This window comes from Neofelis nebulosa, chromosome 1, assembly GCF_028018385.1.
Source record: "Neofelis nebulosa isolate mNeoNeb1 chromosome 1, mNeoNeb1.pri, whole genome shotgun sequence".
Taxonomy (NCBI): Eukaryota; Metazoa; Chordata; class Mammalia; order Carnivora; family Felidae; genus Neofelis; species Neofelis nebulosa.
Window position 1 is genome coordinate 108,156,291 of NC_080782.1, and position 26,369 is coordinate 108,182,659.

Sequence of the window (26,369 nt, forward strand, 5' to 3'; positions counted from 1 at the left end):
TCTTAAAGGACCTTGGAAGCCATGACAGATAGTTTGGATATTTTCCCAAGGATTATGGGAAGCCATTTCAGCATTTTTAAACCGATTCATATTTCGGAAAGAACATTCTGGCTGCACAGTGGATTGGAAGGATGATAGTTTGGAGTTAAAGTCACCAATTAAATTCTGGTAAGTTATGATGATACTTCACGTGTGGTGTCAGGAAGGGAGAGAAGCCCATAGATTGGAGACACATTTTTGCTGGTAGAATCACGGGGAATCAGTGACTGATTCAGGGTAGGTAGGTAAGACAGGAAGTGAGGTCTACTTGGGTTTTACTGTTAGGCAGTTGGGTGAGACTCTTTACTAATATAGGCAACACCTGAGAAGGAGCAGGTTTTAGAGGGATGATGATAATTTCAATTTGGGCTCGGTGTTGAGGTGTAGTCAGACATACAAATTGAAACATCTAACAGGCAGTGAGAGATAGAATTTGTAGCTTAGGAAAGAAGCCAGAATGTCATCCACACATGAAGCAGGCGTTAAGACCATTGTCAGTGACTATGTTAGCAGTGTAGAATGTGAAGGGAAGCTCTGTGGCTGAAGCCTGGAGAATATCATCATGGAAAGAACTAGCAGAGAAAGGCCATTCTGCCGAGTAGCTTGTCTGGGCATCCTGATAATTTAAGCCAGCGCTGGTGATCTTTGCACCGCACGGCTGCATCTAGAGTTGACCTCTCACTGCTGGTTTTATTACTTGAGCAAGCGTTTTGAGCACCCAGATGGTATAGACACTTAAGGGGACACAGTATCACAGCTTGTGTCCTCATAAAACTAGTTATGAAAATGGGCAACTTAAGAAAGGAAAAAAGTGATTTTTTAAAAGGCCCTATTGAAATTGCTCTAAACCTAACCCAGTGTTATAGACAGGTTAACTTGCTTCCAATTCATAGTGATGCTCCAAAGTGTAATCTTAAATTGTGTCATTAAGCTGGATAGCAAGACATGGATAAACTGTTTAAACCTAGCAAAAATTGAGATAATAGGCATGACAGCACTGTAAGAGCACAATGCAAGTACCATTAGAAAATACAGATACAGAAAATGTTAAGATAATTTCTTGGATGATCGATCCAGATAGTGTATTAAAGAAAAATAGGGCTCAAGGACAGGTATTATGTTATGCTCTTTTATTTTTAGGTATAATGCTCATATGGATTCAGCATGGCATTTCTTGGGTGGTCTTGCTAGTGATTACTACAAAATATGACTATAAAGTGCTGAGGCTACTTTCCACAAATGAGTATCAGCCTCTTCTACTTTATGGTCGCCTACTTCAGCTGTTTTTCCACAGCCTTAAGCGTAAGCATACACCATTATGTAGGCAACACAATGAAATGTGAACTTTCTTAGGGAAATCATAGACTCTTAGTTGTCATTTTAAAAGTGATATTTAAATACAGGTTCCAGTGAAGTTTACTTTCTTTTAACAATTGCTTTTCCCATTCACAGTTGTTGAAATTAGTTCTGACATCCATGTTAATGATGCTCCATTCCCCAATGAGAGTTGACCTGGCTCAAGGGGCAATGTATGTTATTGATGTGGTTGGTACAAAAACTCTTTTTCTCTCATTCAGTAAAATCTATATAGCCAAGGTAGGGAATTTTCTGTAGCCAAATTAACAATACATCTGGCATGTCAAAGTGAGTCCAATTTTTAAAACGCATTACTATAACATTTTAGTAAGAGAAGAATTCTGAATTACAATGCATCCAGTTTCTTTTCACTTCTAAAACTACACTACACATAGTTTCTTTTCTCTCTAGTCTGTGCTGCCCATTGCTGCTGATATAATTTTCCGAAACCATATATCTGATCCTGTCTTTCCTAGGGGCCAAGAATTTAGTTCTTGTCCCCAACTGTGAATGTTGTGTTTCTCTTCAAGCAACCTAACCTTTGCAAGGCTCATTGTCCTTGGGTATGTAGTGAAGGGGTTGATGACTGAGCTTTCTCTCGCTTCTAAACTGTTGTGATGCCAGAGGTGCCCATCTCTGCTGGAGTGAAGTGCACACTCCTCAGCACGGCCAAATCTTGCTCCTCTTTCCTCCCACCTTTCCTCTGAAGCATTCTACAGTCTTCTGACTTGGTCAGCTATTCCCAGAACCTCTCGTGTACCGTGCTGCCTACATGCTTTTGTTATCACTGTCCCTCCTTTGCTGTCCATAGGTACCTGTGGGAAGCCTTCTCAGTCTCTCAGATGAAAGTCTTGCCTGCCAGTTCTTCCTGCTTACCAGCAGAGTTTTGTGTTTTTTACAGTGGCATATTCTAGCATGTATTATAGCTGTGGATGTATTGTCCTAGATAAGCTAGTATATTGTATTTCCTTTAGTGTAGGGACTTTATTCATCTTTATGGCTTCTCTAACATTCGTTTCAGAGATAAGCCCATAATAAATAATAATAATTGGATAATAATTTAGAGGGTTGTTCACTAGAATTGTTGCTGAGCAGAATCTGGTACTAAAGTTAACAGACTAAACAGTAATTGTGATTCTGTTTCATTAGTTAATTCAGGGGTGCCTGGGTGGCTCAGTCGGTTGGGCGGCCGACTTCAGCTCAGGTCATGATCTCATGGTTCGTGGGTTCAAGCCCCGCGTCGGGCTCTGTGCTGACAGCTCCGAGCCTGAAGCCTGCTTCAGAATCTGTGACTCCCCCTCTCTCTCTGTCCCCTTCCCAGCTCATTCTCTGTCTCTTAAAAAAATAAATGAAAAACAAAACAAAAAAAACAAAAAAAAAAACATTAGTTAATTCAAATGTTCATGTCTCTTAAACTGATAATACCTATACCTTTTTTTCCTTCATGGGTTATTTATATTTTGAGGCAAGTGGATGAAAGCATTTTATACACTGACTTAAATGGTAGCTCTTTCATGTCAGTAGTTTATTTATTTTTATTTTAGAAAGAGAGAGAGAGTTTGGCAGAGGGAGAGAGAAAAAGAATCTTAAGTAGGCTCCTTGCTGGGCATGGATTCTGACACAGGGCTTGATCCCATAACCCTGGAATCATGACCTGAGCTGAAACCGAGAGTCAGAGGCTCGACCACCTGAACCACCCAGGCAGTCCCCTGTCAGTAGTTTAAAATAAGCAATTATTTGATATACTTTCATCTCTCCTTTTGAGTATCAAATGATTCTGAAGGCATTTTTAACTAAAGATGAGGACATCTGCTCTTTCAAAATGTTTACATCAAGGATCCTCTTTTTTTTTTTTTTTAATTAATTTATTTTGAGAGAGAGAGAGAGAGTGCACACGAGTGGGTCAGAGAGAAGAGGGAGAGAATCCCAGGCAGGCTTCGTGTTGTTAGTGCAGAGCCCAACGGGAGCCATGAATCATGATTTGAGCTGAAGTCAAGGGTGAGACACTTACCTCACTGAGCCACTAAGGCTTAGGAGATCCATCAAGGATCTCCTTTAACCCATTTTTTAAATTCACAGAGAATTAAAATATTTCAGGATCCCAAAGAAAGGATTATATCTATGAATTCTTAATATAAAGCATCAGAAAAATTTAAATATTTGGAGTTTTACTTTGCATTCAATTTTAGCAGACATATATGGGTATTTGTATCTATGTGGTATATACAACCTCGCTACAATTTGAATTTTAAAAGCAGAATAAATTGAAGTTATCTTTAAGAGTTCCCAAATTATGATAGAACTATAATGGAGTAACCAAATATAAAACTTAAAGCTTAAAAGGAACTAATCTAATCTAATTGAATCTAGGTAATTAAAAATGAAAAGAATGGACAGAAGTGATTGCAATTGCTAATTGCATCACTTAAAGGGATAGTTAGTCCCTTTAGCTATTTACTTTTGAATTTAAATGATTATAGAAACCATTTTAATGTAAATAAAACTTTGACAGGCTTCCCCAAATCTAAAATACACAGTAAGAGAAAAATATAACACTAAGTTCCAAACATTGCTGTTAAAGTTCCCAGTGACTAAGTTAACTTAGCAACATAGGTGATGTGAAATTTCAACAAAAAACTTTAGATCAGTATGATGTCTTGCCATACCTCTGGGGGCCACTGAATAACCAGAGGCATCTACCTACCACAAGCATCCCTTTTGCTTACATACTCCTATTTTCTCCCTCTGGTCTTTGTCCCTGGTTTTTAGTCTTCTCTAACCTCTCCCTTTTCACAGACTGTTTCTTTTTTTCCCTCTATGCTAACTGCTTTACTAAGGTATAATTTACATGTTAAAATAAAATGCACATTACAAATGTATAGCTTGAAGAATTTTATATCCATATCAAGATTTTAAATATTTTCATCACCCTGGAAAGGTCCCTCTGCCTCTGTCATTTTTCCCTTCCCTTGCCTAAATAATCATTATTTTTATTTCAGTTGTCCTTACTTTTATTCCTGTTCTTCCATTGCCTGTGATTCCTCAGATGAGCCAGTAACACTGCAGACACTATCTAGTTTCGTAGCTGGCAACTGGGAGCAACAGAAGTTACCGATTCCCAAGTGCTGAAGTATTTTCTTAAGTTTCTAACCTCAAAGCAGTAAGCATTTGTTGAGGACATCTAGGGAATCCGCACCATGCTGAGCAGTGAGTTGTATATAGAATTGTCTGGCATGTTCTGGAATCTACAGAAATTGGCATTCTCTACTCCTTTAAGTTACTGGGAGGTAAAAGGCCAACTGGTTACCCATGCCCTTCCTTGCCACTCAAGTTGTTTGATAATTTTTTAGATCCATAGTAATCCCTTGCTAGTATTTAACAAATAAGGAAATAAATACCTCTTAAATTTGTTCCTAAAACCATCAGTTAATAAAATTTTATTGTAAATCTGTAATGTAGCTTTCCTGAAGAATTTATAGGTACAGTCTGCCTTTGTCAACGAATACTTGCACAACAGCACCTCTTCTTAGTGTTGGGTTTGTTTGAGGGAGGTTTTTGGTTTGGTTTTTGAGAGGGTAATCAATCCACATGTTTCAGATTAAAAAAAAACATTTTTTAACATTTATTCATTTTTGAGACAGAGAGAGATGGTATGTGAGTGGGGGAGGGGCAGAGAGGGAGACACAGAATTTGAAGCAGGCTCCAGGCTCTGAGCTGTCAGCACAGAGCCTGATGTGGGGCTCAGACTCATGAACCTTGAGATCATGACCTGAGCAGAAGTGAGATGCTTAACTGACTGAGCCACCCAGGGACCCTCACATGCTTCAGATTTTAAAAGTACCAAAAGGTGGATAGTGACATATTTCTCACCCTTTTTTACCCCTGGAGGCAGTTCCCCATTTCTCAGGTAACTAATATATATCCTTACAGAGAGATTTTTTTGTATATCTCCATCCATCTGTTAATAAAATCTATACATAATTTGGTATTTTATCTAATCTCCTTTCATACAAATGATAACATACCATGTGCACTGTTCTGTACCTTGCTTTTTTCTTTATATCTTAGAGACCATCAGATATCATTAAGTAAAGACCAACCATAATTTATTTATGTCTAAATTATTTCTACTCTTTTACTGTTACAAATGATGTTGTGGTGAATAGCTTTGTGCATAAGTCAGTATGTATTTGTGCAAGTAAATTGAGAAGATTAATCTCCCAGTGTGGAAGTGCTAGGTCAAAGTAGTATGTACATTCATAGTTCTGATAGATTTTGTCAGCTTGCTTTCCATAGAGGTGGTATTGAGTTACATTACTATCCAGTACTGTATTAGAGTATGTCTCCCCCAAACTCTCTTCAACCCTTTCAATCTTTGCTATTCTGATAAGTGAAAATAGAATCTCAGTATAGATTTTAATGTACATTCCACGAATTATGAATAAGGCTAAGGATCTCCATGTTTCCAACTTGTTTCTGTTTCTTTGAGCATTCTGTTCGGCTCCTTGGCTGATTTTTTTTCCTGTTGGCTATTGGTCTTGTTCATAATGATTTTCTGGGTTTTATATGGTAAGGATAATTTCCCTTTTTTGGTGCTATGAGTTGCAAATATTTCTTCCTCTATTTTTATGTGTCTTTTGAGTTTGTTTTTGTTGGTCTTTGCCAATTTTTTTTTTTTATATGGGCAATTTTACAAGACTTTATTGGTGGTCTTGGGACTGTAGGTTATGATTCCATAGGAACATTTTGAGGGAGCCAGGCTCTGTTGCTCTGAACAGCATTAGCAAACCTTAAAGAGGAATGGAACAAAAAACAGCATGAGAACCTAAGATGGGGAAATGGATAACTTCTGATTGAAGTAATAAGGGCCTTTCAGTATGGCCTTCCTATTCACTTTGAATCCCATCTGGAGCACCATTGTATCAGCAGAGTTCTTGTTCCAAACAATAGAAACTGACTAGTTAATTGAAGCAGAAAGGAAAGATACCAGGGAGCTCACAGAATCTAAGCAAATGCTAGATAACAATTCTTGGAAAATAGACAAGACCAAGGACATCCATAGCCAAGATCCTGCACAGTCCCAGACCTGATTAGGACTGCTGCTCTCTGTGACATCACTGCCTCTAGAAACTGGATCTTGACAGGAGAATGAATGAACTGTCCCCACTTCATTGTGTTACTTGTCCCAGATATCTTTGTCAGAGGCATCAGATTCAGTGTCCTAGGTAAAAGCATTCAGTTGGCCCAGCAGTCATGAAAATTATGGACAAATGAAGCTTGAAACTTTAATTTAACCAAAAACTGGTGAGAACATAGTTGATATGGAGTTACTTTATTTAGAATTCTGGCATTTTCCTTTCATGTAAAAGTTAAAACTTTGTTAAAGAAGATGACCTTCTCTGAAAAGTTTCATATTTTGTTCATTCTAAAAATATGAGATAGAGTTAGTCATAAATAAGCTAATCTCTCATAAGTACTGAGATGAGATCATTTCAGATCTGTCCATTACAACATTTTTAGTTTGTTGTGGGAATGGTAATGGTGCATTTAGAACACTTTTGTCCTGTCTATTCAGCGTCTTTGGTTTCTATGGAAACAGACTTAACATTGACCTGGATACTCTGGGCTTTTTTTCCAACAGGCAATTATTTCATAATGAAAGAGCCTCAGATTTTATTATTAATCCAGTCTTATTCCACAGTTCTGCTGCAGTGCAGCAGATGTGTTCCCACTCTATGCAGTAAAATCCACAAGGTTTATGAGAAAAAATGAGATTGGGGCACAACACTTAAGAACTTCATCAGTGATGCATAAAAAATGATAGAAACCTAATAAAAACAGCACAGTTTTGCACATGTTAATTGGTTAAAAGGCACATAAATACTACAATTAATAGGGTACTATGCCTGCTAAAAGACCTGAAGTTTGCTGTGAAAATGCAGTTCGTAAGAATCAGAACTTGTAAATTGTTCTGAAGGAATGGTAGGAAGAGAATGACATGATTGGATCAAGGTTATTTTACCAGATGTGGATGGGCACTGCTCACAGCACCCATACTGAACTGAGGTCACTAGAAATGGTTTGGGTTATGTCCTTGTGTGTGTTTTGTATATTACTATGAGTCTCAGAGCAATGGGGTACCAGTTTGTGCATTCACATAGTGTTTTTCTTGGACAAAAGTCACATTATGCTCAAATTGTGCTGTCTTACATCACTTGCATTGGAACAAGTTTATGTTTTTAAAAGAAGCATTGTAGCAGACCTGAGTGTATTTTACTAGAATAACTCGATAATGTATATTTTAACGATTGGGATTAGGAAAAAATGGCTGATGTTTTGACTTCATAACAGTAAAGACATGGTTCAAAAATGAGCTTTCTTTTATAATTAGCACTGTTTTATATTTGCACTGTGTGTACTTTTTTAGTAAATTTGGATTCTATCTCCATATGAAAGATTTAGGAGTTAGATGCCTTTCATTAAGATAATAGAGCAATTCTTTCCTTGCCCTCTGGCTGATGGAAGCCCTTATTGGAGATTAAAAGTAGTTTCAACTCTCTCTCCCCCTCTCTCTCTCTCCATTTATATATTTCACCCATAAAAAGGAATGGCATTCTGATATGTGTTACAATATGGATGGTCTTGAAAACATTATACTAAGTAAAATAAGTCAGACACAAAAGGACAAATACTGTATCATTCCACTTACATGAGATTCCTAGAGTAGGTAAATTTATAGAGGAAAAAAGTTAGTGTTTAGGATGTTGTACAACATTATGAATGTACTTAATGCCACTGAATTATATACTCGGAAATGTTTAAGGTGATAAATTTTATGTATATTTTATTATAAAAAATCAATTTTAATTTATGTCTTCTCTCTTATTTAGATCTTCAACATTTCTTGTGTGTACCACTAATTATACAGAAATACTCTAAATATTTGTAAAAACTGATCAGACTGAATATGTGACTGATAGTTTTCTCTTGTCAGAATTTGAGTGGTGCATTTGGATGTTTCTTATAATACCTATCAATTAAAGTATTTTTCTGGATTTTTACCAATTCCTTTAATAAAGCCAGTTTGTTTTTCTTCTAAGGGAGAGCAGAAAAACATTTGTTATCCCAAATATTCATATATGTATGTGTGTGTGTATGTATAAATATATATATGTATATACATATATATAAATATACTATATATAGTAACTAATATAAGTAATAGAATATATAATAAAAATATTAGCACATATGATAGTATATAGGGAATATGTATATGTATACACATTTGTAGTTAATTATTTTACATTTGAGGGACAGGCTGAAATACTCAGGAATTTCTTGCTCAGTGTTAGAGAATTCTTGGAATGTTTAAGCTCTTGACTATAACACTGCATTTCTGTTAAATTAGAGAAAAATATATTCTGGAGTTATTTTTAAAATACTGTCAAAGAAAGTAATTTGAGTAAATTGGATTTTCCAGTGATGCCTAATAATGATGACAATTGAATAGTGTTACTAAGCTGGGTCAAGAATAATTTTTTTTCTTTTTTTTAAAGAAATTCTACAACAAGTGGTTTCTTAGCTTTTTCATGGGATGGAATTCTTATGTTTCTACCTTTTATATGTCTGCTAAAATGTTATCCAATTATATTTCAGGTTGCAACAAGGACAGTGTCCGGGCAGGCTGTAAAAAATGTGGCTATCGTAAGTACATTAAAAAATAACATTGTGAAGAGTGAATCATTGCCTCCTTGGGCAATGTGATTTAGCATCCTGATTTCAGGGCCCTGATTTCAGCTTAGTTCTTTAGCCCTGTTATTCAGGCCAGATTTGCAGATGATTCAGAAATTCCCCTAAATAGTTACTTTCTTCCCTGCTGTAGACTGAGTGACAGGTGGCTATGTATCTGTTGACTAGCAAAGATATCAAGTACAAGTGGAGTAGTAGATTTAGGAGCATGCAGAAAGTATATTCCCCCCCCAGAAAGTACATGTATACTTATTCTTTTACTCTTTGTTCTTCTAGATACTGGGTGAAGAGGGGAAAGCAATGAAAATTATTTTCTTTATGAGGATAATACTAGTCCCAGAATTTCTGCTCACCAGCAAAAACTTGATTTAAACAATCATAAATGTCTATTGTGACTAATGAAATGGGATAGAAAAGTAAACTTTAACGTGCAGTTATATAGTCTAAATTTATAATTATGTACCTTAAATACCATTTCTTTAGTTAAATGTAACAATTTTTAAAGGTATGATAACAGCTATAACAGTAGCATTTGCTATTTTTGTTTTCTTTAAAAAAATTTTTTTAATGTTTATTTTTGAGAGAGACACAGTGTGAGCAGGGAGGGGCAGAGAGAGAGGGAGACACAGAATCTGAAGCAGGCTCCAGGCTCCGAGCTGTGAGCACAGAAACCAATGTGGGGCTTGAACTCACAAGCAGGGAGATCATGACCTGAGCCAAAGTCTGACAATCGACTGAGCCACCTAGGCACCCCAGCATTTGCTGTTTTCTCACTTGTTTGGAGACCATGCAAGTGAGCCTGGATTAGGGTTAATGATCCATACAAAATGTATCCATCTATTTATTTATTAATTTAGAAGTATAGTTATATTTGATGCACAATGTTACATGAGCTTCAGATGTACAGTCTTATTAAAAAAATAAAGGTGATTAAAAAAATTTTTCCATGCAAGAACATGTGATAAAAGAACCCTCGGCATAAATCTCCATTAAGAGGGCTCATAATGAAAGCATGCTGGGAGAACCAAGTCACATGCCTCCAAGGGAAGGCTGAGATGTGGCTCAAGGGAATCTTGCTCAGTTAGCAAATGTGGATACATAAGTACACATATCCTTCACATAAATAAAAACTCCTGAAGAATATACTTGCATGCAAGAAATAAGTGCAGTGAAATCTTTTCTGTGTTTTAGGCTTGTTTATATTTATTTCTGCTTTGTTTCGTTTCTTTAAATCTTTGCTAATTTCTGTATTTCATTTTTATTTTTAAATTAAAAAAAAGTTTTTATTTGAGAGAGAAAGCTCATGAGGCAGAGAAGGGCAGAGGGAGAGAGAGAGAGAATCCCAAGCAGGTTCCATACTCAGAGTGGAGCCTATTGCAGGGCTCAGTCCCAGGACCACGGGATCTCACCTGAGCCGAAATCAAGAGTCAGACGCTTAACCAACTGAGCCACCCAGGCGCCCCCTCCATATTTTATGTCTTGATTCAAGACTTAGGAATGTGCTCATCCATGCTTTCTCTCTCCTTCCCTCTCCTCTCTCTCTCTCACTCTCCCCCCTCCTCTCCCCCCCACCTCTCTCTCTCTCTCTCTCTCTCTCTATATATATATATATATATATACATATATGTATATAGCATATCCCTATATGCTGTATTATGTACTTAAAAATCTAGAATGACTTTCCCAATCTCTCTACTAATGCCACTTTATCTGCTTGAACTACTTTTAGCTTAAGACTTATAGGAAAATAATCAAAATAATGTTTTGGAAATATAACGTTGATCTAGTCTCCTTATTGCTTTTTTATTTTACACAATGATGGAAGTATCTGTAGTAACTAGAATTTTTTTTAGAGAAGCCAAGTAAGCAAATAGGTTTGACAGTCTTTCTAAGTTTAGTTCCTATAGTTATTATTTTGATCTATGATTTTAGTGATTAAGTTATTAAATAGCTTTTCATTTATCTCTTTTGGAAAACTTTATTAATACTTCCCTTCTGTGTTAAATTTACATCTTATACCTGTTAAAGATGAAGGTCTTCTCAATTTACATGCCTTTCTGATAGAAATTACATTTTAAAAATTATCTGTTATTTGTAGGCCAGAATCTTTGTATTGATTGTAGATGTAAGAGAACAGTCCACAGAACTCTGAAATGTTTTTAATACCTTAAAATATGCATATTCATCATTTAGTTACAAAGGAGTATTGTCTCTCTATTGTTGTGAGACTAATGGTTTAGGTTGTACAGTTTTTAAATTTTATTTATTTTGAGACAGACAGACAAAGCGTGAGTGGGAGGAGGGGCAGAGAGATGGGAATTGGGGAGACAATCCCAAGCAGGCTCCATGCTGCCAGCCCAAAGCCCAACATGGGGCTCTAATTCACAAAACCATGAGATCATGACTTGAGCTGAAACCAAGAGCTGGATGCTTAACCAACTGAGCCACCGAGGTGCCCAGGATGTACGAAACAATTTAATACTCGACTGAAAAAGATTTTATTGTGTCTGTATGTTTCAGTAATGGCTATATAGTTTTAAAAAGTTTCAAGTTAAGGATGAATCTGTTACTAAATAACATGGATGTTGGTTTTTCATGGCAAAGTTTCCTCAACAAAATTAGAAGAATTGTTTATTTCTATGATGAGTTTTTATATGAATACTTTTGAAGTTGGCAACTTCTAAATACTTAAAAGCTACCAGAACACTAAGCTTTTGTCATGGAATAAATGTCTCAATTATGATAGTTCTCAGAAAATACACCTTTAAAAAGTCCAGGATAGGATACTTCAGTAATTGAGCATTTGCTCATAGTAGCAAGAAATAAAAACAAACCTAAATACCTTTAATGTTTATTTAACCTAAAATGCTAAATGCATTTCCTACTTTGTATAGTTTGTTTCTTCCAAGATAAGCAAGCAGCAAAAATGAGAAAGAAATTTGAGTCCAGAATCACTTTATCATTAGTTCTCAACTAGGGTTAATACTGCCCTCCTGGAAATCTGTGGCCTTTTTTTTTTTTTTTTTTTAATTTGCCCCTATGTGCTTGTGGTTGGGTAACAGTATGATCTTTAGTATGTATGATTTATGGTTTATAAACATCCTGGGATGTGTAAGGTAGTCCTGGACAGTGAAGAATTGTCTGGCTCAAAATGGCCATGGCACCCCCTTTGAGAAGCAGGTACCTTTTCTCATTGTTTTAGATTTTTTCTCAATCTTGTACAGTCTTGATGCCAGTACCTAATTGAAAACTACTCTTTAAAAATAATCCATTTAAATCAAGTGTTTCCAAAAGTACAACTTTGTTTTATGGAAACAACCTCTCTTTTTTGCTCCACATTTGTATTTTTCGCCTACATGATTTTATATAAGCAAACTTTGGAACAATAACAAACTCTTAGTGGAATAAAATATCAACAGGTAAAGTAAAATATCTAGGCATGAGCTAAGGAAAAAGTGACCAAGAAGGTACAATACTAGAAGAGGGAGTGGGCAGCAACAGATACACCAAAAGAGTAAAGATTTTCAAAGTTGAGGGAAAATTGTCAGATGTAACCATTAGGATTTGTAAGAATTTGTTTGAAAATTGTTCATTGAATTTACCAGGTAGAATGCTTCTTTGACTGTAGGAAGATCAGTTTAAGTAGAGTGATAGGTCATGAAGCAAACTATGTAGATTCAGGCCTGAATTGCGATGGATAAAAAAATGGAGAGCTTGTATGTATAGTCTCCTGTTTCAGGAAATTTGCATAAATAAAGTAAGGAACTGTCTCAGTCTTCATGAGCTACTATAACAAAATACCACAGGCCCAGTAGCTTATAAACAGAAATATATTGCTCATAGGAGGCTGTAAGTCAAAGTTCAGGGTGCCAGCAAGTTTTCCAGGTTATAGACTTTTCAATTTTTATTTGCACAGTGGAAAGGACTAGAGAGTTCCTTGGAGATCTTTTATAAGGCACTAATCCCATTCATGAGAGTACCACTCTTAGAAACCTAATCACCTCCCAAAGGTCCCATCAACTAATACCATCCCCTTTGGGAGTTAGATTTCAACATATGAATTTTGAGGGGATACAAACATTCAGGTCATAAAAGGAACATATTGAATACAGTTGACCCTTGAACATCATGGGTTTGAACTGCACAGGTGTAGTTTTATATAGGTTTGTTGTTGTTGTTGTTGTTTTAAATAGAATACAGTAGTAGAACATGAACCACCACATGTCCCCTTCTCCCCACCTGCACTTAGCCAATCTAGATCATAGAATGATACTCATTTCTTGCTTCTCTACCTAGGAAGCAAGGTGGTCCACACCACCTCCTTCCACACAGGAAGGTAGAGAACTAGGGAAGGCAAAACACCAGTACCCTTCTTTCTAGGTCACTTGCTTCACCCAATCCCCTACATGTGATTATACTGCAGTTTCTGCTTGTGGAAAATGGCTGTGAAGGGGTGAGCTGCCAGTTCCCCAGCAATATTAGATCCCCTCCTCAGAAAATGTTCAGCACCCTGGACAGTGCCCCACCCCACTGAGACCCAGGCTTCTCTGTCTGATACTGTCCCCTCCCTGGGCCCTCCCTGGTGTTCTCCCACAGCCCTTGGTGGGAGGTAAGGTATTGGGTGGATTATTATGTGGTTTTTGGTTACTTAAGTGAAAATCCCTCCCCAGAGCCTGTTTCTTTCACCTCTCCATTCAAGACCTCAGTCAACTGAGCTCCCCACAGGTAGTAGGATGGAGAATGCCAAGAGCAGACAAGAGCCCTGCTGTTCCACCTTTTCCTACAAACTTCCTCCATCTTCACTTTGTTTTTCTCCATTTGGCGACTTTCTAACTTTTCAATCACATAAAATCCAGTAGTTAAGTTTGGGGGGAACCATAAGTTATATGTGGATTTTTAGCTGCCTGGGGATCAGCATTCCAGGGTCAACTGTAATTCCTAGAAGGGAATTTGGGATAAATGGAGGGTTTTATATTTAAGATAAAAGATGTGTATAGAGACTAAAGGGATATTATAGGAGATGTTGCAGATATTGGAGACAGAAGATGGAGCAATTTCCTCTAAGAGTTAAAATAAGAATAACTTTTTTTTTTTTTTTTTTTTTAGTGCTTTATTTATTTTTGAGAGAGACAGAATGTGAGCAGGGAAAGGGAGAGAGGGAGGGAGACACAGAATCTGAAGCAGGCTCCAGGCTCTCAGCTGTCAGCACAGAGCCCAATGCTGGGGCTCAAACTCCCGAACCACGAGATCATGACCTGAGCCAAAGTCGGATGCTTAACCAACTGAGCCACCCAGGCGCCCCATCAAGGATAACTCATAAGTTTGAAGGAAACTAGGTGAGAATAAGTATGGATATTTTCAGGTGTGGAAACAGAAAGTAGAAGGAGACTTTGGTAATCTCAGTTTTCTTGGTAAATTAGGAGGTGCAGTTGTCTGTTTGGGAAGGGGCATTGAGTGAGACAGGAAAGTGGTTGAACAATGATTTAAGTCAGGCATAAGTTTAGAAAAGTCACTGAGGGGAATAAGAGAGGAACTTGACCAGGGACAAACACAAAAATGAAATGCTTTGTGTTTGTGCTAATGTCCATGTATGTGTGATTGTACTTAAGCATTGCTTGACTGCTCAGGGACAGGCACAACCTCAAGAAAGGTTAGCTTTGATCCAGAGTATTTGTTTTACAGTGAGGTATGGCAGAAGAAGAACATGAATGAGTCAAAGAAAAAACATGTAATGGTGTTTGGAAAGTCAGGAATGAGAAGTTTGACAGATTAGAAGAAAATGAAGGGACTGAGTGAGTTAAGGTCTTAATTTTCTAAAACAGATATCATATGATTTCACTCATATGTGGAAATTGAGAAAGTTGACAGAATAACATAGGGGAAAGGAAGGAAAAATAAGATAAAAACAGAGAGGGAGGCAAACCATAAGAGACTCTTAAATACAGAGAACAAACTGAGGGTTGATGGTGGTTGGGGGAGTAGGTTAAAAGGTAGGTTAAATGGGCATTAAGAAAGGTACTTTTTGGGATGAGCACTGAGTATCATATGTAAGAGATCAATCATGGGGTTCTACTCCTGAAGCCGAGACCACACTATATGCTAACTTACTTCAGAATAAGAAAATAAAAATTAAAAATAAGTAAAAATTTAAAAAGATACAAGAACACTGAGAAAAGGGGAGGATATTAAATGCTCATTTTCCACAGTAGGAAGTCAATTAATTATGCCTGAGCTGAAAAATCAAGAGGCAGCAGTTATTAAGAGAAATGTGTTATTTAGGGAAATAGAATAGTTAAATTAAAAAAAAATTAACTAGAAGAGGAGAAAGTGATTTTGTCTGGTAAGGGGCAAGTGGCAGGTCAGAAATGTGGTTTTTATAGAAGTTTGTAAAAATGTGTATTTATGCACGTTATAACTTTGCACATAGGTATATATGTGATAAATGTAATAGTTAAAAAATTCTTGTGCTCTACCTAGTTGATTCTCTACTCTTGGAAATGCTAAGCTCTAACTCTCTTTGGAATTGACAGCTTTCATGTCAACAATACCTAAAAGAAGGTGACAGCAAATAGGTTTGTTTGTTTTTTTCCTTTGAGAAGTAAATGTAGTAAGAGTGACATAAATAAAAAGTAGATGGAATAAAGTGATGACAGAAAAAAAATTCTAAACACATCTATGCATGGGTGTAAGGGAATAAGAAAGCTAGAAGGATAAAAGCTTATAGTCAGTATAATAGTGGAGTTGAAAATTTACGAGATGGAACACTTCAGGTGATGACAAGGAGCGTAGTGTGGCCTTGGCATCTAAAATGGCAAGGAACTATGAGGCCATGCACCACTCTAGCCTGTTTGTGTAGGTTTGTGGGAGGGCTTAGGGTGAAGAACCCAAGTCTGAGCCAGATTCCAAAGACTTCAGTAGACGGGCTATTAAACAGCAACAGAGAGCTGCATGGGAGATTAGAGGACTGCTATATTGAGAAACAGTATTAAGGAGCCTGGAAGATACTAATAATACCGAGATAAGCTGTGGAAAAGTGTTCGCAGGGAAGAGCCAAATGTCCTTTAAAACAAGTGGGAGAGGGAACAAACTAAACAGGTGACACAATTTGTCCACTAAAGATTGCATGTTTCAGAAGCTGTCATAAAAGGATTGGGGGAGGGGCACCTGGGTGGCTCAGTCAGTTAGGCATCTGACTTCGGCTCAGGTCATGATCTCGCGGTTTGTGAGTTCAAGCCTCGCGTCGGGCTCTGTGCTGACAGCTCAGAGCCTGGAGCCTGCTTCAGATTCTCTGTCCCCCTCCCTCTCTCGCTGCCCCACCCCCGCTTGTGCTCTGTCTCTCTCTGTCTTTCAAAGATGAATAAACATAAAAAAATAAAATAAAAAAGATAGGGGGAGAAGGGGGTGATGATTGTAGGTCAGGGGAGCAGTAACAGCAATATGAGGGTAAGGCTTCAAGGAAGATAAATAGATTCAGAAGGCTTCATTTTTGGGTATCATAATGATAGGGATATGAAGCTTAGTGGAATTAGTTATGTTTAATAATTGAGAAGTTTATGATACAACCTTTATGTTCTCTATAATCATAGAGGTACTTAAAAATTATACCCTCAGGGGCGCCTGGGTGGCTCAGTCGGTTGAGCGGCCGACTTTGGCTCAGGTCACGATCTCGCGGTCCATGAGTTCGAGCCCCGCGTCAGGCTCTGTGCTGACAGCTCAGAGCCTGGAGCCTGTTTCAGATTCTGTGTCTCCCTCTCTCTGACCCTCCCCAATTCATGCTCTGTCTCTCTCTGTCTCAAAAATAAATAAATGTTAAAAAAAAAAAAATTTAAAAAAAAATTATACCCTCAGAAGTTATTAGGCAAAAAAAAAAAAAAATAAGATGGAGAAGATTTGAGCAACAGAATAGACATAGCACTCTATTCAACAGAGTGATATATATTCTTTTAAAATGCATACCAAATCATTTCATGAATTTACTGCATGATAGTCCACAAAAGTAATCTCAGCAAATACCAAATAACTGATATCATACAGACCCTACTTTCTGATAACAGTGTAATATCTTTATAAATCAACAAAAACTTAATTTGAAAACTCGAATGATTCATTTGAAAGGAAGTTATAATGAAGGAAACTTATTTCCAGCAGTATGGCAGACAGGATACTTTTGCAAGCAGTTAAGAAACTTGTATAAAATGCACAGTACATATTTTAGATACAATAGTGTTCTAGGAAGAAAATAATTAGAGAATGCTCAGAGGACAATAATCAAAGGAAAGCAGAAACTCGAAGAGGTAAGACTTAAGAGTATTTCCTGAACCCAGTGTTCTTGAACTTGGGTTTTCATGGGTTTGCAGAGTGCAGGGGATAAAAGCAAGGCCCAGGGTCCTACCTAAGATTGGGACTCTAACACGAGATGTTCTTGAATAAATCTAGAACTTCCAAGAGAGAACTAGAAATAAACTCTAGCACAGAGTTATGGTGAGTCATTAGTGTGTTGTGGAATCAATTGCATGGTTACTGTTAGCACTTTTTTGTTGTTTTTATTTTTGTTTGCTTTTTGTTTTGGGATATCAAATGTAGTACTCAGGTCACTTTTTGTTTCATATTTGTGTATTAGTGTGTATTTGTATTTGGATGTATATATCAATACACTTAGTTTTACTGTTATTTTTTACCATCAGTGAATCATAGTAAAAAAAGGAAAGTTGCTGCCTTAGAGAAACAATGTCGTGTGCAGAAAATACATGTACAGCTACTCATTTCAGCATTATTTATAGTAGCAAAGTACTGAAAGCAAACTAAGATTCTAGCAGTAGTAGAGAAGATAAATAAATCGTATTCTTATATAATGGAACATTCATCAGATAAAATGAGATAGTTACATCTACTTATGTTAATATAGGTATCACAAAATATAATATTGAGTGGCAAACACTAGTTGCAGATTGGTAGGTAAGTATAATTGAGTTTATGTGAAATAAATAATCAGATATGCTGTTTTGGAAAGATAAATACAACTTCAGTATGCCAATTCTGAAGAAAGAATAGAATGGGATTAGGACAGGGTGCTAAGGAATGGTGCAATGCCCCCAATTTTGTGTGTGTGCACGCACATGTGTGCAAACGCTTGCCATTAAGAAAAAAAACACTCTAATTGAATAACAAAATGTTAACATGTGAGTGGATAGGCACTTGGATATTGGTTATATAATTTCCCGTACTTCTCTGGTATTTGTACTGTTTGATTTTTTTTTTTAAGTTGTATCATGTCATAAATATGTAACTGTTGTAGTTTTCTTGTAGGGATCAAATTTAGGAGGTGAATGATGTCAGAATGAAAATTGTTTTTCAAAATTAAATTTTTAAGGGTTCTTTAGAAAAACAGTCAATTATATTGTCATGACACCTTTAATTAGATGAAAGCTCTGTAGTTGCTATGCAATTAAGTACATAGGGAAAACAGGAAAAATTTCTCTGAGTGGTGTATTCAGAAAAAGCAAACTACTACTCACTGAATAAAAGTTGAAACTAAACATTATACTATTAAAATTGTAACTTGTTTAACCCTGAGGCAACAAAATAAAAATATATAATAAAAATATAATGAGTATCTTTAGGTATCTTTTATTTTGTCATTTACATTTTTGTTTGTTTTACTTAGCTGGTCATCTGACATTTGAATGCCGCAATTTTCTCCGAGTAGACCCCAAAAGGGACATAGTTTTGGATGTGAGCAGCACAAGTAGTGAAGAGAGTGATGAAGAGAATGAAGAACTGAATAAATTGCAGGCATTACAAGAAAAAAGTAAGTAATACTTTTCTTTCCCTACATCCTTTAAAAATGTTTCTAAATGTTCTGCTTTATTATGTAATGTTTATTTATTGTTCTGTTATACTTATCATTAAGATACCTTGTGTATTTATGTAAGAGGCACTGCATAGGTAAGGATAGGCTTTGGATGTTGTAAGTACTTTGCCCCAAATCAAACAGCAGATCAGTGTTAGAACCAGGAGGCACATCAATTTCTCATTCCACAAAGCAGGTTTTGTTATTGTTGTTTTTCCATCACACTAAGATGTGTCACATGGTACAAAGAATCTGATTTAAGACTTGGTTTCTAGACCCATTTGGCCATTTTTTAGCGAGTGACTTTCAACAAGTTGTTTAACCCCTGTGAACCTTAATTTCTTTATAGGATAACACAAAAGATCAGTTTGTCAAATCACACTAATTCAAATCAGAGATATTAGCCAGTACCAGGCTTTACTAAGAATTTCAAGTACATAAATGATCATGAAGCATAGGGAAAACTGCAGAAATTCTAGGGCCACCAGCACAGCTACCTGGGTATTTTCTTTCTTTCTCCTTCACAGCCCATTCTGGCCAAGATTAACATGAGGTTTCTTCATTACACAAAAGAAAGTCATTTAATCATGAAACATGTCAATGTTATGTCCATATAGTTACATTTTCCAGTGAGCCATGCCGCATAAATCCATAGATTCCAGGATTATATATCATAAACTATCTTAGATCCAGTACATCATGCTATAAGCAGTCTATAAATAAGGATTTTCTTGCCAACAACTTGATTGTGGACTTCTAGCTTTTAGAACTGTGAGAAAAAGCACAACCCTCCACTTTCCACCCCCAAAGGTATTCTCTAGCTAGCAAACACCATTAATTTGTTTCCAGGAGGTCTGTCATTAGCATGTTTACAAAGAGATTTCACCAAGTTACCTTCTTTTTTTGTTGGGGGCATGCTCCTCTCTCCTCACAGAAGGAGTAGATTGTATACCTGCTGTTTAATCATTTCTTTCCCATCTTGTATATAAAATGGCCTATCCTTGAAGTGGGGCTTTTAGGGATACGGTGTAATGCTGTATGTGAAAATACACCGTGGACTTCAAAATGATATATGGTAGATGTCACACAATCAAAATGCAGCTTGTTTGAATATGGCTTTAGGCATAGAATGAGAGATACAAAAAGTTAAAATCTTACTTTAGATTATCAGAGAACAGTAAACAAAAAACACCTTAAAACTTCTTAAGCTTTCCATATTATATCTAGTGAAGGAAATGAAAAGTCAAATGCCAGGGTACTAGGGCAAGCTGAGAAGGCAGAAGAGGGAGAGAGTCTCAAAGAGGATCACTAAGGCTGAGTATATACAGCTTCAAGTAAAAGTAGCTGCTTGAGTATATATATTTGATTTTATTCCCTACTGAAACACCACTGAAATGATAATGGAAGAATTTAAAAAAAAACATAAATGCACAAAGACAAAATGAGGTAGGAAGCAATAGTAACACAGTTATGAAAAGCAGTTGGGTTTAGTGACAATGGACTGCATACTTGAGAAAGTTCAGTCCTTTAATAATAGGAAATCTGAGGACTAACCTGATAGTGCACATTTTAAAACTCCCAAACAACTTGATAATGAGTATCCTTAGGTACCTCTGTGAGGATGTCAGTAAAGCTAAAAACAGAGGAATTGGTTAAAAATCTGAAGTAATTCCCTTCAGTTACCTTTCCCTACTCTGTGAAGCCAGATGGCTTCCCTCCATTACCTCAGTTAGGCTATTGCAGCTCTGTTTTCTTGACAGGTAAAACAAAGGGTCTTTAAACTGAGATATACCAAACACAGATGAAAACAGTAAGTTAAAGGTAAGAACCTTCCAGCCATCTTCACCTGTTTGGTTCCCAGACATGTATCACCCAGGCAGAAGATCTGAAGATCCATCTCTGGGAGATCTGACCAGTCTAAGAAAAAAGAAATAAAGATAATGACCAAAGACGTGACATAGTCACACTATCAGTTAAGTTGAGATTTCCATGCTTTGCTTGCTCAAAGCTTCAGCTTTTTAGACAATCAACAAGCTCTAAATTTCTGAGGAAAGACTCTCAAGTGAAATATAGATACTAAAACCAACCAATGAACAAAAAAAGTCAGCTTGAAGGATACACAAGCTGTGAAAGGAGAAGAAAACAGAAATCATTAATATCCAGTTTTATAGAAAGATAAGATATAGCACCCATGAAACAGAATAAGATACTATAAAAAGAACAAATCAGCAAAAGAACTTTTGGAAATTAAAAAAGAAGCAGACATAAAGAACTTAACAGAGATGGAAGATAAAGAAATCTAACAAGCAAAACAAGGGAAGGAAAAAAATAGTTAAGACAATTGAAGAATCAGTCTAGGAAATACTTCATTCACATGAGTCCCAGATAGAGAATACAGAAGGAATTTCCAGGAATTGAAGGACATTAGTTTCCAGATGAAAGGGTTCAACCAGTACTAAGCACAGTGTTAAAATTAGACTCACATAAAGGCACACTGTTACAAAATTTCATATCATAGGAAATGAGAATATAATTGAAATTTCCAGAGTCAAGGATAAAACAAGTCATAGGTAAAAAATCAGGAGTCAGAATTACTTTGTTCTTCTCTAAAGTGATACTGGAAGCTAGTAGATGTGGATAATGCTTTCAGATTTTTGAAGGAAAGTTGTATCCAAATTAGAATGATATACCCAACCAAATTATCAACCAAGTGTGGAATAGAATAAAGGCATTGGCAGACATTCAAAATGAAAAAAAAAAAAAAAATTATCTCTCACATACCCTTTCTGAGAGCACTGATTCCAGAGGTTTCTACCAAAGTAAGGGAATATACCCTAAGAAAGAAGACTTTATATAGGAAGTAGAGGAGATAGGAAGGGAGTCCATAGGTCACTTGTAAAGGAGATCTCAGGAAGACAGGCACCAGGCATAGAGAGCAGGCTGAAGGAGCAAAGCTGAAGATTCTAGGAGAGAAAGCCCAAGATTGCCAATTCCACAAGGACAGTTTCTATCCCATCCATCTACACTGCTGTGTCTAAAAACAAAAAACAAACAGAAACTGCCACCCCCCAAATCCCAAAACCAAACAAAAACAAAAACTTGAGAATTAGTAAACCTCTTAGAAAACACATAATTTAAACCTACTTTTACAGAAAAGGAACTGAAGACAGATGACTCCCAAGTGACTAACTCATCATAGTGAAGCCAGCACCGTGATCTGTGTTTCTTGCCTACTGGTCCTATACTGTTTACACTGTAGTGTGCTGCTCTCCTACCGTGGAGATTATGTAGTCTTTTGGTTCTTCACTTTTTTTTCCTTCACCATATGAATCTTGAAGGATAAAGTACCCTGTCATCGTGAATAGAGGTTTATTCTAGAGGTGATTTTTCAATCAGAACACCTGGGACAAATCTACCCTGGCAGGAAAGGGAGGGAGTTAACATACCATAATCACCGGGAAGGGATAAAACTTCCTTGTTCGAATCAGCTTTCCCTTACTTTCACGCTGAAAATGACTGACTCAATGTAGATTTTCTTTCTTAAAAAGGTACACTTGCCTATGGTCACTTACAGGCTCAGAACTTGTTTCCCAGTATCATGACTCCCACTCAGGAGAGTGCTCATTCCTGTATATCATGCAGATTTCAGTAATAAAGTATTATAAAAGGGATCCAGGTGGCTCAGTCAGTTAAGTCCGACTTCAGCTCAGGTCATGATTTCACCATTCGTGAGTTCAAGCCCCACACTGGGCTCTGTGCTGACAGCTCAGAGCCTGGAGCCTGCTTCAGATTCTGTGTCTTCCTCCCTCTGACCTTCCTCCACTCATGCTCTGTCTCTCTCTCTCTCTCTGTCTCTCTCTCTCAAAAATAAATAAACATTAAACATATTTTAAGGGGATGCAAATTTATTTCATGGTTATCTAGTGGAAGCCCAGTGCCCCCCCCCCCACCTCCTGCCACTCAAATAAACAATAAATTGGTTCCTAAATACAGGGAAGAAGGGAGTGTAGAGGCTGTGGTTCTTAGTTCCATTGATAACTTTCTGTTACTGCTCAGGATGTCTGATGGGGTCAGGGTAAAACACTGACCTATTGATTGTGAGTTCTCATGCCATATCCTTTAGTACTCCTGAGGGTTCCTTGAATCCTGCCTTGGTTCTTCAAGGTGGGGAGCTCTTGTACCAACTATCTTGACTAAGTTTTGTGTGTGTGTGTGTGTGTGTGTGTGTGTGTGCTTTTTGTTTTTGTTTTTAATGACAATAAAAATAGTGAGCCGGGAGAAAGCTAAGAATTTTTAATGTGCTTACATTAATTAGTTGTTCTGCTTTCATTAAACAGAGACATAAAGGGGAGGAGAGATAAATGTCACCAAAAAATAAAACCCAAAATTTATTTTTGTATGTTATGTTCTTTTTTGCTTCTGTTTGTATTTATTTCTATTATATTGTATATTTTCAATGCATTTTATATACTTAGGGAATTAAAAGAAAATAATCTTTCATTTAAAACAAAGAAAATAGTCTAAATGACAAATATATCAATTTTTTGACACAAATTAGAAAATGTGAGAGCAGGACTTGACATGGATGGGTACAATCATTGCAGTTTTATTATAATCAACAACCTGGAACCTGTACAGCCTTCTAAAATTGTGTTACCAGGTGCTGTGAACAGGGAAAGATTGAACAATCAGTGTCTGATAAGGATTATACAATCTTATTGACTCACAATGTGTGTATGTGTATGTTTATGTGTGAAAATGCTTACTGTCTAGTGACACTACAATACTCTAGGAAACTTGTTAAGGTTTTATACTGTGTTTTAAACTTGCTGAGAAACTTTCCTTTGGAATTGTATATGATAGTAGCAAATATTTGAAGACCTGTTTATATTAGAATATACAGAAAGTCAAGGTAAAATTTTACTATTTACAAAGGACCCAAGAAGTTCAAGAGTATGGATTTTTTTCTCATTCTATTTTACCTAGTGTTATTTAATATTAATTAGCTATTTACCTGTAATTAGGAGGTATTCCTCTACTCATACATCCCTTAATATTTTATGATATTCTTTTATTTCAGTCCAGAAAATAAATATATTTTGACAAATTTGGAGGTTTGGGGTTATTTTGATGGTTTGGTTTGGTTAAGAAAGTTTTATGAAATAAATCAATCAATCAATCAATAAATAAATAAATAAAGTTTTATGTCATGGGTGCCTAGGTGTGGCTCAGTCGGTTGAGCATCCAACTTTGGCTCAGGTCATGATGTCACTGTTCCTGAGTTCGAGCCCCACGTTGAGCTCTCTGCTGTTAGTGCAAAGCCTGCTTCGGACCCTCACACACTCTCTCTCAAAAATAAATACACATGAGGGGCGCCTGGGTGGCGCAGTCGGTTAAGCGTCCGACTTCAGCCAGGTCACGATCTCGCGGTCCGTGAGTTCGAGCCCCGCATCAGGCTCTGGGCCGATGGCTCGGAGCCTGGAGCCTGTTTCCGATTCTGTGTCTCCCTCTCTCTCTGCCCCTCCCCCGTTCATGCTCTGTCTCTCTCTGTCCCAAAAATAAATAAAAAATAAATAAATAAATAAATAAATACACATGAAAAAAAGTTTTATGTTAAATTCATACTTGATATCATTTAAAGATGGTTGATACCGAACACTGCCCAGGAAAAAATGCCAAAATGAGATATTTGCATATTACCATAATTGTATTTGTTACTTCCTTTAGTAACTGCTGGAATCAGATTCAAGTAAATGACTTACACTGGTGGTTTCAGGGTTCATAAAGATAGGGCTTACATGAATCCATGGGGTAATTGAAATAAACCTCTGTTTGGCTCAAAATGTACTTTTTATAAGAAAATTACAAAAGATATTTGCAAAGTAGTTGATTAGAAGTCACAGCAGTGATTGGGAAATTTAGATGAATGGATCTAGGTTGGGAACTATCTAGTCAAGTATTTAAAAGCAGCTGGAGTGGCTACAAACCTGGTGACATATGCAGACAAAGATCTGGTATCTGACCCTGCAGGTACTACTGGACGGTTTTTTCTTATTATTACAGAGTTGTCTCCAAGCACAGGATCATATCCTCCGACTTCTGTATGTCACACAAGAGACTGCCACTCTTGTTGATCTTCAAAAAATTTAAGTGCTAACGAGGCTTTTGCCTTCAATTTTATACTCCAGTGTTTGTATTTTTTACCAAGAAATTCCTGTTTTGCAGAAACTCAAATTCTTTTCCCTATGCCTGTGTACATTTCAATATCCTGTCTCAGAAAGACCTTCAATAGAGGTCGAATAGTTTTAAGAATGGTAGTATAGAAACACTGAACTGTCTAAATCAAACTTTCATCTTCAGTGCTTGAATTCTCATATACTATTATCGTAAGTACTGCTAGTTCCTAAGCCAGGAAAAAAGATGTCTTAAATTCTGGGATTGTTTTGTTTTTATTAGAACTAATTTCTCTATATAATCTAGTCAGTGGACTCTTTATCCATCATTCCTAAATGGAAGAGGTTATTTTTCCCATAGCTATGTATTTGCTTTGTTTCTTATAACTTTGGGAAGGGGCATGTTTACAGTAGTCATTCTGAGCTTATTATAGCTACAAAAAAAAAAAAAAATCTCGAGATAAAGCTAAAGTGACTAATATCAGATCAAGTCAATTTCAAAACAAAGAATGTTTCTAGAGATAAAGAGGGTTTCTTTAAAATGATAAAAGTATTAGTGAAGAGGACATATGAATACTAAGTGTTTATGAATACTAAGTGGTTATGTACCTAATAACAAATTTAAACTATATGAGGCAAACCCTGATAGAACTACCACGGAAAATCCTTGTGGATAAACAAATTCACAATTACACTTGTAGATGTCAGTCAGTATGCCTGTCTCAATAATTGATGGAACAGGTAGACAGTAAATCAGAAAGGATATAAGACTTGAATAACACTGTCAGCCAACTTGACCTTTTTAATATTTATAGAACACCTCACCCAACAACTGCAGAGTACACATTTTTTTCAGGTTCACACAGAATATCTAGCTAGATAGACCTTATTCTGTGTTATAAAACAAGCCTTGATAGATTTTAAAGGGTTCACATTATGCAAAATATATTCTCTAGCCACAAGGAAATTAAATTAGAAATATAGTGACAGCTTCCTGGAAAATTCACCCAATATATGTAACCTAACACTTCTAAATAACCCACTGGGTCAAAGAAAAAATGCAAAAGGAAATTACAAAGTATTTTGAACTGAATGAATAAAAACACAATATTTATGGGATGCTCATAAAACAGTACCTAAAGGAAATTATAACACTAACTTCCTGTATTAGAAAGAAGAAATATCTCAAATTTATAACT

General features: G+C 36.5%; 1 protein-coding gene across 1 annotated transcript in view; it reads left to right on the top strand.

The window, feature by feature from the left end:
• SREK1IP1 (SREK1 interacting protein 1) overlaps positions 1–26,369 on the top strand; it is a 44,181-nt gene that overhangs the window by 1,907 nt on the left and 15,905 nt on the right. Inside the window, exons 2-3 of the mRNA XM_058731369.1 lie at positions 9,055–9,102; positions 18,812–18,955. Coding sequence (XP_058587352.1) covers positions 9,055–9,102; positions 18,812–18,955 — 192 coding nt within the window. The remainder of the gene's footprint in view (positions 1–9,054; positions 9,103–18,811; positions 18,956–26,369) is intronic.